This window comes from Semicossyphus pulcher, unplaced genomic scaffold (genome assembly GCF_022749685.1).
Source record: "Semicossyphus pulcher isolate SPU_LCO1_2020_fin unplaced genomic scaffold, fSemPul1.0.p SCAF_8, whole genome shotgun sequence".
NCBI classification, from domain to species: Eukaryota; Metazoa; Chordata; class Actinopteri; order Labriformes; family Labridae; genus Semicossyphus; species Semicossyphus pulcher.
Window position 1 is genome coordinate 11,241,208 of NW_027211759.1, and position 12,634 is coordinate 11,253,841.

Below are 12,634 nucleotides of genomic sequence, written 5' to 3' on the forward strand. Positions count from 1 at the left end.
CAACAGGAATGGCGCGGCATTTTTGTACAAGGGATATGGGATGAGTGTCTGTCTTCAAAGAAATCGATCGGGGAATATCAAGTGAGCCAGAGGCCTGACTCAGGCAAATCAGCCATCCTTTGTGTGTCTGTCTGTGTGTGTGAGAAACAGAATGAAAGACAGAGGCAGTGAGGGGATGAGCACCAATAGCACATTTGAACGCATGCATGGCTGTAAGCTCTCATTCCTTGATAAGAGCACATTTCCAGAACGGCTGACTGGTGACTTTTCATTCAAGGAGACGTGTCCAGGCAGTTGTGGAGGAAGAGGAGGAGGAGGAGGAGGAGGAGGAGGAAGAGGGGGCGTCAAACTGGATGGAGGCCTTCAGCACCGCTGACCGACAGCACCTCAATTAGTCCAACATGCTGATCAGGGATTAGAGAGACAGCGGCTTACACCCCAGTTTCAATTACATGCTCCTCATTTGCATGTGGAGGCTGACACCTGGATGCGTGTGTTGACCTGAAACATCTAATAAGTAAGTGTACCATGACAGATTCTACCGTTGTCTTATTGTCCACAAAAAGGCCAACATTGAATAAGAATCCCCTCTGTAGCTCAACACTGCTTGAGCCTTTTTTCAAGTCAATTCACGTCCAAAAAACAGTATTAGCACATTATTACACTAGCTAACATGTTGCGTTATTACCAAAAACCTGGGCACTAGAGTTACCTATGAGCCAGTCCTACAACCAACCAGCCTGAAACATGGAGACCAATCCAGTTAAGTCTGGAACCTCATGATCAGTGCAGACCAAAACACTGAGAGACCTACAACTAACCAGAGCAATGAAACGGCTGATGTAGCGTAAAGCTGCTAGGCTAAAACGCTAGTTCCAACATCTGTTTCTACGTAACAGGAATTAACGTCCAGTTCGATTGCAGATTCAGAATGTTACCTATAAGTGGCAGCCATCTTGGTTGTTTGCCTCAAAACTCCCGCCTCGTATAAGATAAATAGTTGTGATTGGACCGACCTGAATCAGGAGGGAAGGAAATCTTTCTGAATGAGAGTCCTGACGTATCTGCCGAAGTTGCTCCCCAGGCTTTCATACACCACCCTGCTGCTGTACAATTAGAGCACCAAACACTCAAAATTGTCCTCAAGCAATTCACAGTAACTCCTGTTTAAGTAACGTTTTCTAAAAACTACAAAACCCAACTGTTTTTTTCCCTCAATTATTCAGCCTCTTACAATAATGAAGCTAAATATAATTGTGACTCATTTAAATAGGAGCATCTTCTGTAGGACGACGTCCCCAGTCGGAGGGTGTCACGGTGGAGCCGGAGAAGCAAGGGAGGAATGACACACGTTTGTAGTTTTTGTTGTAATTTGTTGACTATAAGAAACATTTTAAATATTACTAACGCTGCCCTTTAAACCTCGCTGATCTTCTGTGGCAGACAAACAAACTGTCTGCAGCTCGACATTGGTCAACTTAATTCTGTTGGAGAGCCTAAAGTTTCCAGAGATACCAAATATACTGAATCATAACAGCAGAAAAGGTCTAAAATGACCTCATAGACATTACAACATATTTCCCTTTGATGGTGTGTCTATGGTTCTACACTGTATATCTTATATAATGTAAATATCATGCAACTTCTATGAGGAGTTTGAAGGAGTCAGTACAGAATTTGCAGGAGAAGGAGAGGGTTCTTTTTCCAACCTTTAGGGCAGGGGTGGCCAACCCTGAACACCTGATTTGGATGTTTCGCTCGTTAACAATCCCCTGAGACGCTTCAGTTGGTTGATAACGAGCAGATCATTCAAATCAGGTGTGTTAGAGTGCGAAGAAACCTAAAACATGCAGGAAGGTAGCTCTCCAGGAGCAGGGTTGGCCACCCCTGCTGTAGGGTATAATCTTTTTCAGTTAGATAAATAAATGTCTGTTCAGTCCCTACATGTTGCTGATCGAGTTAAAACTACGACGATTGAAACTATGACCCTCTGATGAAAGCTTTTGCTTTTGCACTTTTGGCACTGGATGGTAAGTTGACGTTCCCTTGAAAAAACACAATCATTTAGTTCATCGTTAATTTATGCGAGGAAACCTTTACTATGTACGAACAAACGAAGAAAAACACAGACAATGACAGTTCAAATACAATTTAAAAAGTAACACATTTGATGTTCAGGTGAAGAAAACAGTCAAAACTATGATGGGGGCCTCTGATTGGATCTCTGTATGAGTGAGGAAAACATGGCTGCAAATTAGGAAACTATTCTAATTCAACAGTTTTTTTTACTCTGCATATACAGTTTGTATTTCATGTATTTGCAGAGCGTTTGTTTTTTGCAGCACATTTTTTTCATTTTCAACGCATTTCCATTGTTGTTTTTGTTTTTGGTCTGAATTTGCAGTCTGTTTTCCTCGAATGGACCGGTGATGCTCGTTTGCCCTGGACTGAAAGAGGCTACAATGGAGCTGTGGAGATCTGCAGAGCGAGGTGAGTTCATCACTGCAAGCTAAATCTTTCACATTACAGATTTATTTTATTGCTTATGTGACAAAATTGAATGGTGCAGCTTTAAGAAATACACCTTCACTCCAAATGATTATACAGGACATGGAGAAACGAGTAAACAATAACAACAACAGAGAGAGGGGAAACTATTAAAAGCAGGTGTGATATCTTCTTCTATGACTGCGCTCCTCTTCTGCATGATGCTCCGTGCTATTACAGTCCAGTGGAGCTCCACAGCACTCGGGAGAGGGAGAGAGAGAGAGAGACAAAGTCAGACAGGGAGAGAGAGAGTCTGTGTGAGCGAGAAGAGTGGGACCGGCGCCAGCTCACCCCACCCTTACTGCTGCCGCTGCCTGCAGAGTGAGGAGTGCTGCATTTCCTGAGGGCAATGCAGAGGACAAGGAAGAGCTCACTTCTGTTAAGGTCACCACCACCATACAGCAAACACCGTACAGCAGGGCTGCAGACACAGAGAGCCTGCGGCGGACATGGAAACTGAGAGGGACAGAGACACCCAGTGAGAGAGAGACAGGCAGATGGACAGATAGAGAGAGAGAGAGAGAGACAGATGAAGCTGCAGCATTCAGCCTGACGCCTCTGCTGTCCAATGTTCTCCACAAATATGCAGCTTCACGCCGTCAGAGGACAGAAGTGGGAATGAATCATTTTCACAGCCTGAAAAACTGAGCCCACGGATTTCAGTTTCATCGCTCGGCTGTCCTTTGACCGAGCTATGATTGGATGTTTGTTTTAGGGTTACTGCCCTCGACAGCTGCACTGTATTGAATATAAAAAGAGCTCTTAATTATGATGTTGTGTCTGATCACACTCTTAGCAAAGACGTGCTGCTTAAAATGATTATACTCTCAGTATAAATGGATGGCAAACCTAAATTTGACATATTATCCTATTACAAAATTCTGAAGAGAAAACTCCTACAAACGATGACACTACTTTTCTTTGTCTTGTGTGAATGGTTGGACAAAAACAAGCAGTTTAAAGGCATCATGATGAACATTATTGCCTATTTTCTGACATTTTACAGCTGGTTAATGAACGTAAAGCTTTGTTTGTAAAACCTCTCTCAGTAATTGCGCGAATTCCTTTAAGTGTTTGAAGCGTGCGTCCGCGTGAGTGCCGGAGGAAGCACAGAGTGGAGGAGAGCTCTTCAGGCCCCCGAGGTGTGTAACAACATGCAGGGAATGACAGAGGTAAGCGGGCCTCTCCTGGGACAAGAGGATTAGTGTGGAACCATTACCTTAGCCCCGTGAATCACTGCTAATGGCTTCAGTGAGAGGGCACTGTAGTACAGACGTAGGACACATTTAGATTGGGACCCCGGGCTCTGTAACAACGCATACTGCAGCATATTTCTCCAGTTAGCGCAGTGCAGAAAGAGCTGTGACAACTGCGTGTGCAAGGCGGTTTTGTATGTGTAGCTTTTTCGTGCAGACATCCACCCCCATCCCGAGGCGAAATGAGCAAACACCAGCAGATCCTTAAAAATTTATTGAAGTTAATGTTAGGTGAAATCATAAGTGAGATAAGAAAGGAAAACAAATAACCCTTGCATAGATCACAGACCATGCCTTTGTCATCCTCTGACAAACTGAACACATTGTAGCATAATCCTTGGTGAACACAACATGACAATGACGGCTGGATTAGGTAACACAATCAGAGTTTGGTTTGCTTGTGGATGAAAAGAAGAGCAGAAGAGTTCAACAGTCCTTTTTTTTTGCACTTTGCTCCGAAAACTTTCCCTACTAGCGATTAAACGTGCGTTCTTGACAGGAAAGACAAACTCGTAGACATCGCACTTCTAACACGGACAAGATCTTCTCATCTTTGGGGCGGGGAGGCGCACAACTTCCCGACCTTTTAATCCTGTTCAGTGCCTCCTCAGCAGGCAGAAAGCAGTCCCAACATCAAGACCTCTAGCAGACAAGAATGCCTTAAAAACCGATGTGGTGCAGAGGAGGGTGTGTGGCACAGGCCCTGCTTAGACATGATGGGCATGTTTCCCACTACACAGTATCACTACAGTCTAGACTGAGATGTGAACGGACAGAATGTCACTTGAAAGAGCGTTTCAGTCCGAGAATAGAGATAAAGTTTGAGAAACTAGCCCTTGATGTCCTCGCTCACACTCAGAGACTCGCAACCTGAAAATCACAACGCAGGCGCCGAGGACGCCGTCTTAGTGGTGAGGTCAGCGCTAAGGTGCTTTTAAGAAATCCAGCAGAGGACACGTTTCACCACAACCTCTGAACAGGGCCTTACAGGAAGCCTTGGTGCAGATGAAAGCAAGGGTTTCTTTTTTAAAATGATGCAACTGTATTATAGTTGATCCACAGTTTGAAAGGCAAAACTCATGCAGTCGTCCATCGACCATGCAGTTTTTTGCGGTTAGTAGGTTTTCTGTAGAGATACATTATAGCAGTAAGGTTCAGCAGTGGTGAAAATGTGAACATGGTGTTTGAATGAATCCTGTTTTTTTTTTTTCTTGAAAGACAAATCATACGTTTGTTTTTTAAAATAGTACACTTCTTGTTCATATCATTTAGTGTATAGCAATTGATCATAATACAGTAGTTTCATTATCATGGCTTGCCAGAGGAATATATTGTCGTCGATATTCCGGTATATGGCATGTTCTTCCTAAATGTGCCACCAAAAAGAAAAAGGAACAGAAAGACACACGTTAAAAAGAGTTGTTCATACGTAATTGCAGTATATAGTGGTTACTTTTCTATCTTATTGTAGCTAAATTGCATTTTGTTCTCGTGACGTTTCGTGTTTTCTCTTTTAGATTAGTTAGGTTAATGTCGTCAGTTTTTTTTTTTATAGATCTTCTCACTCGTGTTCGTTTGCAGAAGCCTAACACCTAACAGTAAGCTAAACAAATGAATATGTAAAACATTTTAGGCACCTTCTCTGACTCGCTCTACACACAGCTGATCAGTCCAGCGAACTGAAGATAGATCCTCTCTAAGTGCATCGTGGGCTGTTCCTTTGGGATTGCTTATAGGTTCGACTGAACCCTTCAGCAGCCTTTGTTCCTGACTTCAAAACAACTCCAGTCCGACCAGGGTGTTTAATGGGGACTGACGCTATTACAAAGCCTATATTTGGATTATTTACGGGTTTCTCTCAATACAATGTCAGCCTCTACATTTGACCATACAAAATCACAGCACAGAGGAACGTAAACAGCCCTGTTGTGAGTTATCTTGTCAAGTTATCGCAGTTTCTCTGACATTCAAAATAGATTTGTTTTCCTATTTTATTTCATTTTATTACAAAAAAGCATCTAAGAAACAGATTATCTGTTATTCTATTGCTGTTAAGAATGCATGTCTCTTTTGGGTAATTGAATGCATAGCACCGTCCATACATGCCCCCACAGCAAGACTAGCAACAGCACTCTAACGTGAGGGGTGTCGTCTGTATTTTCTTCACCTCACTTTCTGCTGTTTCCTGCAGGACACACGTCTACTTTCAAGCATCAGTTGTATGAGAAACTAGACAAAAGCTAACTATTTCCTGATAGCTGCATTTATGAGATTACTATAATGTCCTTGTCTACCCTATATATATATATATATCTATACTAATATAATGTATGGTATTGGGAAATGTTGGTGTCCTTCTGTACGAGAAACCCTTTACAAATTAAAGATCCCTGACACAAATATGAATCTTATTTGCACTGACATCTAGCAAGGATCTTGAATTTTGACCTCGCCTGAGTCAGACACTCTTCAGCAGTACAGTACAAAGATCAGCTCCAAAAAAAACAGAGGCCTGAACTAACAAACCAGCCACCAAAAACAAAACAGGAACAAGATTTATAAGATGGCAAACGTCTTGTTCAAAACAATTACCAAAGGCTTGCTTTAGCTGATGCTTCGGATAACGTGTGATGTTACAACACAGCAGTACTCCTGTACTAGCACCACAAAGGATAGCATTGCACCAACAGAAAAGACTGACATTCAAGTAGCACTGCAGTGGAGCTTTTTTTTTTTTTTTTTTTTTTTGACAAGACCTTGTCAGGAGAGTGCTAAACTAAAAAAAAAGGCGTACAGTACAAGTACAGTACAAAGTCTTACTATCATTTGTGTAGAGTGGAAAATTGATGTACAGTAGCTGGAGATTTTCAAGTAGCCATTACAATTCATCCTCATCTTTCTGCTGTTAGCCTCTCTGGAACAATATGCTGAGAAACAATGCACTATTGTGAAAAAAAATAAATCTCACAAGCAAAAAAAAAAAAAAAAAATGGCTCAAGCAACAGAACAAAATGATTGTGCAAAAAGACGGGCAGCACTTAGCAGTGCATCTTAAAGCCCACAGACTGCAACATAACTCTAACAAACATCTCCCATCTTCATATACACATGTATGTGTGTGTGTTGAAACACATTCAGGTGTGTTTCTGTGACACAACAGTAACTTAAGATACCATTGTTTCAAAGAAACGAACATATAAAACAGTCAATCTCATCCCGGTAGGAGAGTCAAGCAATCTCTACAATGAATGTTCTGATTGTGCGTAGCTTTAAGTGAAAGAAAGGAGCGGGATTGTGGTACACTATTTGCCCTAAGTGCTTGTGTAAAGGCTATGCTTTGGGACTCTCACATTCAATGTTGCATGACTGCAGTTTACACTTAAGGTTCCATTTTGCATTATGGTATAGGAAGCCCTGCATTGAAGCTTGCAGCTCTGCAGCAAGTTTGCAATGACCTCACTGAGGTAGAGACCCTGAAAGGATGCGTGGTGCACGAACAGACAAACAACCGACATAAATAAAAGATGTTTCAAACCTATGGATATTCCCTTTTGAATTGGATTGGTAAACATGCAGAGTACAATACATTGCTGCTTAAGGGCATAATTAAGTGCGTGACGGCATGAAAACTGGGTTGTGCATAACAGCCATGGATCATCTTTTTTTGTTTTTTTTCTTTTTTGACCACAATCACCTGCTGTTTCAACCTTGCTCACCTGGCATCAATAACATCATAACCAACAAGAGTATCAACACGAGAACAGAAGGTAAACCAGCTCTGCTCAACCTCACTAATCCCATTGTACACAGAGGCACTTTCACTGGTCCTGTTGGTGAAAGGGATAAAGGCACTAGCAACTAATGTCAGAATAATTCTCTGTAATATGAAGTGAAATTTTGGTATTGATCCCTTTTTTTTTTTAAACGGATCCCAAACCAATACGTACTCAATTTTGATGTGGAAATGGAAGCATGACTAATGATAAGTTAACTTTTCCTGTTCAAAGAAGGTCCATGCACTGCTTCTATTGACTTAATACTGTAATTGGTGCTTATTATGATTATATGCATTTTTGATAATATTTATTCAGTTTCTTCGACTACTTTTAGGGTAGAAACTCTGCATCCTCAAGTTGGGTTTGGATATATTTGATCGCAATTCAGAAACATCCAGAATTTGATTTCCTTAGTTTCCCTGACAATAGGGCACTGCAGAGTGCCTGAATTGCAACAAGCTGTATACTCATGTCATGCATTAAATATACCAGGATACAAAAGTACCTTAGTCGATAGACCATAATGCAGGTTACTTTTTTCATGCTATGATCTCATTTATGTACTGTTCCCTTAAGATTTAACATTCAATTTCTATACTTCTAAATGATTAGCATTTCAAATTAAAAACTCATCCAGTGCACTCAGAATGAAAACAGATGAGAAGGGGGGATGGAGGCAGGTATCTAAAAGAACATCCTTTCCATTGTGTGAGATATGTCTCATGCATGCCGATATCAAAATGGAAAGTCTCTAATCATGCTCGTGTGAAGCTCACTTTATCATTGTGCTGTGTTTGCGTCTAAAGGGCATGGCATTGAATCACTTGGTGATATCACAATTACAGCATCTGCCGGAAAACAGCAGCATTGCGGATGTCTGTGAAGCATGTAGATCACCATCTGTTTACATCCAAACAAGAGAGATCAGTCTTCCTCCTATAAGGTGCTTTGCTGAATAGTAGATCCTTCGTAGGGAGCGAGGAGGGAGGAGGGGGGAGCAGGGGTCACCTAACTTCTTGGCGCTTACCACTTGGCTGCAGATGCTTGCATGTCTCTGCAGACTTTTCTGGTGCATTGTGCAACTTGCTGAATGTTATCTGTACTCCATGCATAAGATTTTAATTATCACGCCGTCTCTGATAAGACAGAGTGTACTCTGCGTCCTCCAGGGAGCCGTGTATATGCGTAATAATTGATGTTCTCTTTTTGACATAACTATGTATTCGTAGGATCAGAAGAATTAATTATTCTATCTACCTGTCATGTACTCTAAGAGCTTAGTTTTTTCTGTTTCCTTCCTATATAGCTGAGCATAGTTGTAGGCCTAATGCCATAGAGTGCTTTGGAGAGGTAAATGAAGCATTCCTAACTGATGGTCTACTCCACATATGACAGTCCCAATGAGATCCCAAAGTTCCTAACTAGTGCCTAAACATCTGTAAGCAGCTTGCTTTTATTTACACAGTTCTGATTGGCTATAGTGCAATTGCCAGTTCTGAGGTTTGCCTCCCTAAAGTTGTCGATGCTATTGTTTATGTCTCCATCGATCTCCATGTACTCTGACTTGCTGACGGTGGATGAACTACGGCGGCTGGAGTTGGTTTCAGACGGGATGTTGGGATTGCTGACGTTGAGCAGCTGGGCCTGCTCTTCTCCCTCGGTCTCCCGGTGGTAGAAGTAGTTGAAGTTGGACACAATAACAGGCACTGGGAGTGCAATTGTCAACACTCCGGCGATGGCGCACAGAGATCCTACAATCTTGCCTCCTATAGTGACCGGGACCATGTCCCCATAGCCCACAGTTGTCATTGACACGACAGCCCACCAAAAGGCATCCGGGATGCTGCCAAAGTAGGACCCTTGCTCCTCTGCCTCAGCAAAGTAGACAGCGCTGGAGAACAAGATGACTCCGATGAACAGAAAGAAGATCAGCAATCCGAGCTCTCGCATGCTGGCCTTGAGGGTCTGTCCCAAAATCTGCAGTCCTTTGGAGTGTCGTGACAGCTTGAAGATCCTGAACACCCTGACCAGACGGATCACCCTGAGAATGGCCAGAGATGTTGCCTGCTCCCCCACCCCCTCCTTTTCTGGGTCTTCAGCCAACTCGGTGCCGAGTGTGATGAAGTAGGGGATGATAGCCACTATGTCGATCATGTTCATCATGTTCTTGAAGAAGGCCGGTTTGCTTGGGCACGCCAGAAAGCGTACAATCAACTCAAAGGAGAACCAGATGATACAGAGAGTCTCAATGACGAAGAAGGGGTCAGTGAGGATATTTGGCTTGTAATAAACTGTAGTATTCCCAACTGTCACCATACGACCTCTTGGGTCCTCTTTTAGTTGTGGTAAAGTCTCTAAACAAAATATGACTATTGAAATCAGGATTACCATCACAGACACTATGGCGATTCCTCTCGCAGTGCCTGAGCTCTCTGGGTGCTCAAAGAGCAGCCAGATCTGACGCTGGAACTCCTTCTCAGGCAAAGGACGCTCTTCCTCCCTGATGAAACCCTCATCCTCACGAAACTTCTCCATTGCATCCACTCCCAGCTCATAAAATTTTATTTCTTCTGAGAACATATCCAAAGGGACATTCACTGGTCTTCTCAGCCGCCCCCCAGACTGGTAGTAGTAGAGGATGGCATCAAAACTGGGCCGGTTTCTGTCAAAGAAGTACTCGTTTCTCAGGGGGTCAAAGTACCGCATCCGCTTTTTGGGGTTGCCCAGCAACGTTTCTGGAAACTGGGAGAGAGTTTTCAACTGTGTCTCAAACCGGAGACCGGCTATGTTGATGACCACCCGCTCGCAGCATTCATGGTCATTGTGGTCTGGGGGGTAGGCGTCCTGAGGGTGGCCAGGGACAGCCGACGTCTCGTCCATATTATCTCCTGCTACCACGGTCATTTTGGGAGGAGGAGGAGGAAGAGGAGGAGGAGCTGTGTTGGGATGTCGGTTAGTCTGACTGAGCAGGCATTCAGGATGGGGGGAAAATTTCCTCTCCTCAGCTTCCCACAACCCTTAAATTGTTGGAGAACTCCCCAGATTCGAGGGGGGACTGGCTGGCTGCGCTGCCTCAGTGCGGCTCCACTGCGGCTCTCACTGACTTGACCATTGCTGCTCTCCGATGCATCTGCTGCTGTTGTTACTGCTGCCTCTGTCACACAGAGAGGGAGAGAGAGAGGGGGAGAGAGAGAAGGAGAGAGAGAGAGGAGGAGGAAATAATGGGATCAAACAGCCAAGATATTTGATGGCTCAGCATTTTCTGCAGCTTATTTATTTATTTACTTCCCTCAGCCTGCAATTAGTGCAGTCGTCCAGAAGTAAAGGTAAAAAGAAAAACCTCAATAGGAATGTCTAATATTTATTTGATGAAGGCATTAACAATCATTTTGTAGTGGTTAATAGTTAGTAAATGATAATCTTCTTGTACTACATGGGATTTACTACACTGTACATCTAATGTTGTTTTCCCTGTATCTCTTTTACACTTATATTTCTGTGCAGATGTTTACTCCAGTTTTACATAGAAATGCGTGGCTCTGTGTCTTAAAGGTGCATAGCAGTGGTCCAGCCTACGCCACTCTTACCAGCCTGAGTTATGATGTGACGCATAACATTTGATACTGATCCCAAATCATGTTCCTACATGCACCCAGCCTACAGGCCTACTGCGGGGAAAAGATGCTTAAATGCATCTGTGAAATAAAAACAATACAGCAATTGTCTGTTAGCTGTACACCCACAGCAGCTGTCCGTGGAAAACAATGTAACCAATATGTATTGCATAAGTCAGCAGTTTTGGGGCTTACCGTGAGTTGCTCTTGCAGGTCTTGAATGCGTCTTATCCTCGAGTAAAATCATCCAACGGCAGGGCACCAGTGGGTGTCATGTGGCAACTTTACATTGCACCTAAAAAAAAAGAAGCCTAGAGCCCGTCTGTGCTCATCGCCATTCTAACTGAAGTGTCCTCAGAAAGATCTAAACATCTTCAGGCACGACGAGATAAACAGGGTAAAAATCATGAGAGTCTAATGAGGAAAGCCTGAGATGGAAAAGCTTCAGCCTCGCGCGGCGGCACGGTGGTGTGAGCAGCTTACAGTATACTGCAGGAGAAAATCTTGCGCTGCAATTCAGGAGGGGGAGATACAGTAAGGGGCAATAAGCGAGCTCTTGGCATTTCCAGACATCACTGCATCAGCAGGAATCTGCTGCTTTCTGCGAGTAGACAAGATGACGCGCAGAATGTGTTTCAGCGCGGATCGGAGAGCATAAAAAAAAAAAATCAAAATGGATATTTCAGAGACAGTCAGGTGCAGCAGCGATGTCCAAATGTTTTCTCCACAATGTCAGGCAAGTTTTGCCGTGTATTTTACATGCAAGTGAAGGGGAGGTGAGGGAGAAGAGAGGAGGGTAGGCAGAGGGGAGGGGAGGGCAGCGGGAGAAGGAGGAGGAGGAGTTGGAGGGTTTCGACGCAATGCAGACCGGCTCTACTAAAGCACGCCGCCAGAAGTTCTCTATACAGCACAAAAACAAGAGCGCTCGTGTGCCAGCACTGGCGCAATCACACTGCAAAGAAGGACAGTCAGTAACGGAACCACTATGCTCACATTTCGTGACATTTGACATCATCTATAATTTGGAAAACGAGCCTGAAATCAATTACTGAAAGACTTAATCACCTTTTTATTCTAACACTCCAGGATTCAAAGATTATACGGGCGTTAGTTGGAAGTGTCACCCTTCACATCTGAGCCCATGTGAGACTTGCTTTTGATATTTTCTAATCATTTGCAATCTAAGGATCAAATCGCCCCCGTGACTTTGAAACCATCACATTAAGTGGAGGTTGCATGAAGGCTGTGCACGCCTCACACCCAATATCTGATGCATTATTACCCTGACTAAGTTTTAATATCTCCTCATTGTCTATCGATTACTTTATACGTCTCGAGAAGTGTATATCTGAGACAATGGCAGGGAATTTTGGCAAAAGCACGCTCTGCAGAGGACGGGGGGGGATCAGTTTCAGCACCACGGACAGCGCAGATGATTGAT

The 12,634-nt window shown here is 43.4% G+C and overlaps 2 protein-coding genes across 2 annotated transcripts in view; both read right to left on the bottom strand.

Annotated features, from left to right (window-relative positions):
• pthlhb (parathyroid hormone-like hormone b) overlaps nucleotides 1–12,634 on the bottom strand; it is a 117,882-nt gene that overhangs the window by 84,777 nt on the left and 20,471 nt on the right. The window lies entirely within an intron of this gene.
• LOC138612765 (potassium voltage-gated channel subfamily A member 1-like) lies at nucleotides 8,696–10,608 on the bottom strand. Its single transcript, XM_069686184.1, has one exon. It carries the CDS (start codon nucleotides 10,481–10,483, stop codon nucleotides 9,008–9,010), a length of 1,476 nt encoding a protein of 491 aa, XP_069542285.1. The 5' UTR covers nucleotides 10,484–10,608; the 3' UTR covers nucleotides 8,696–9,007.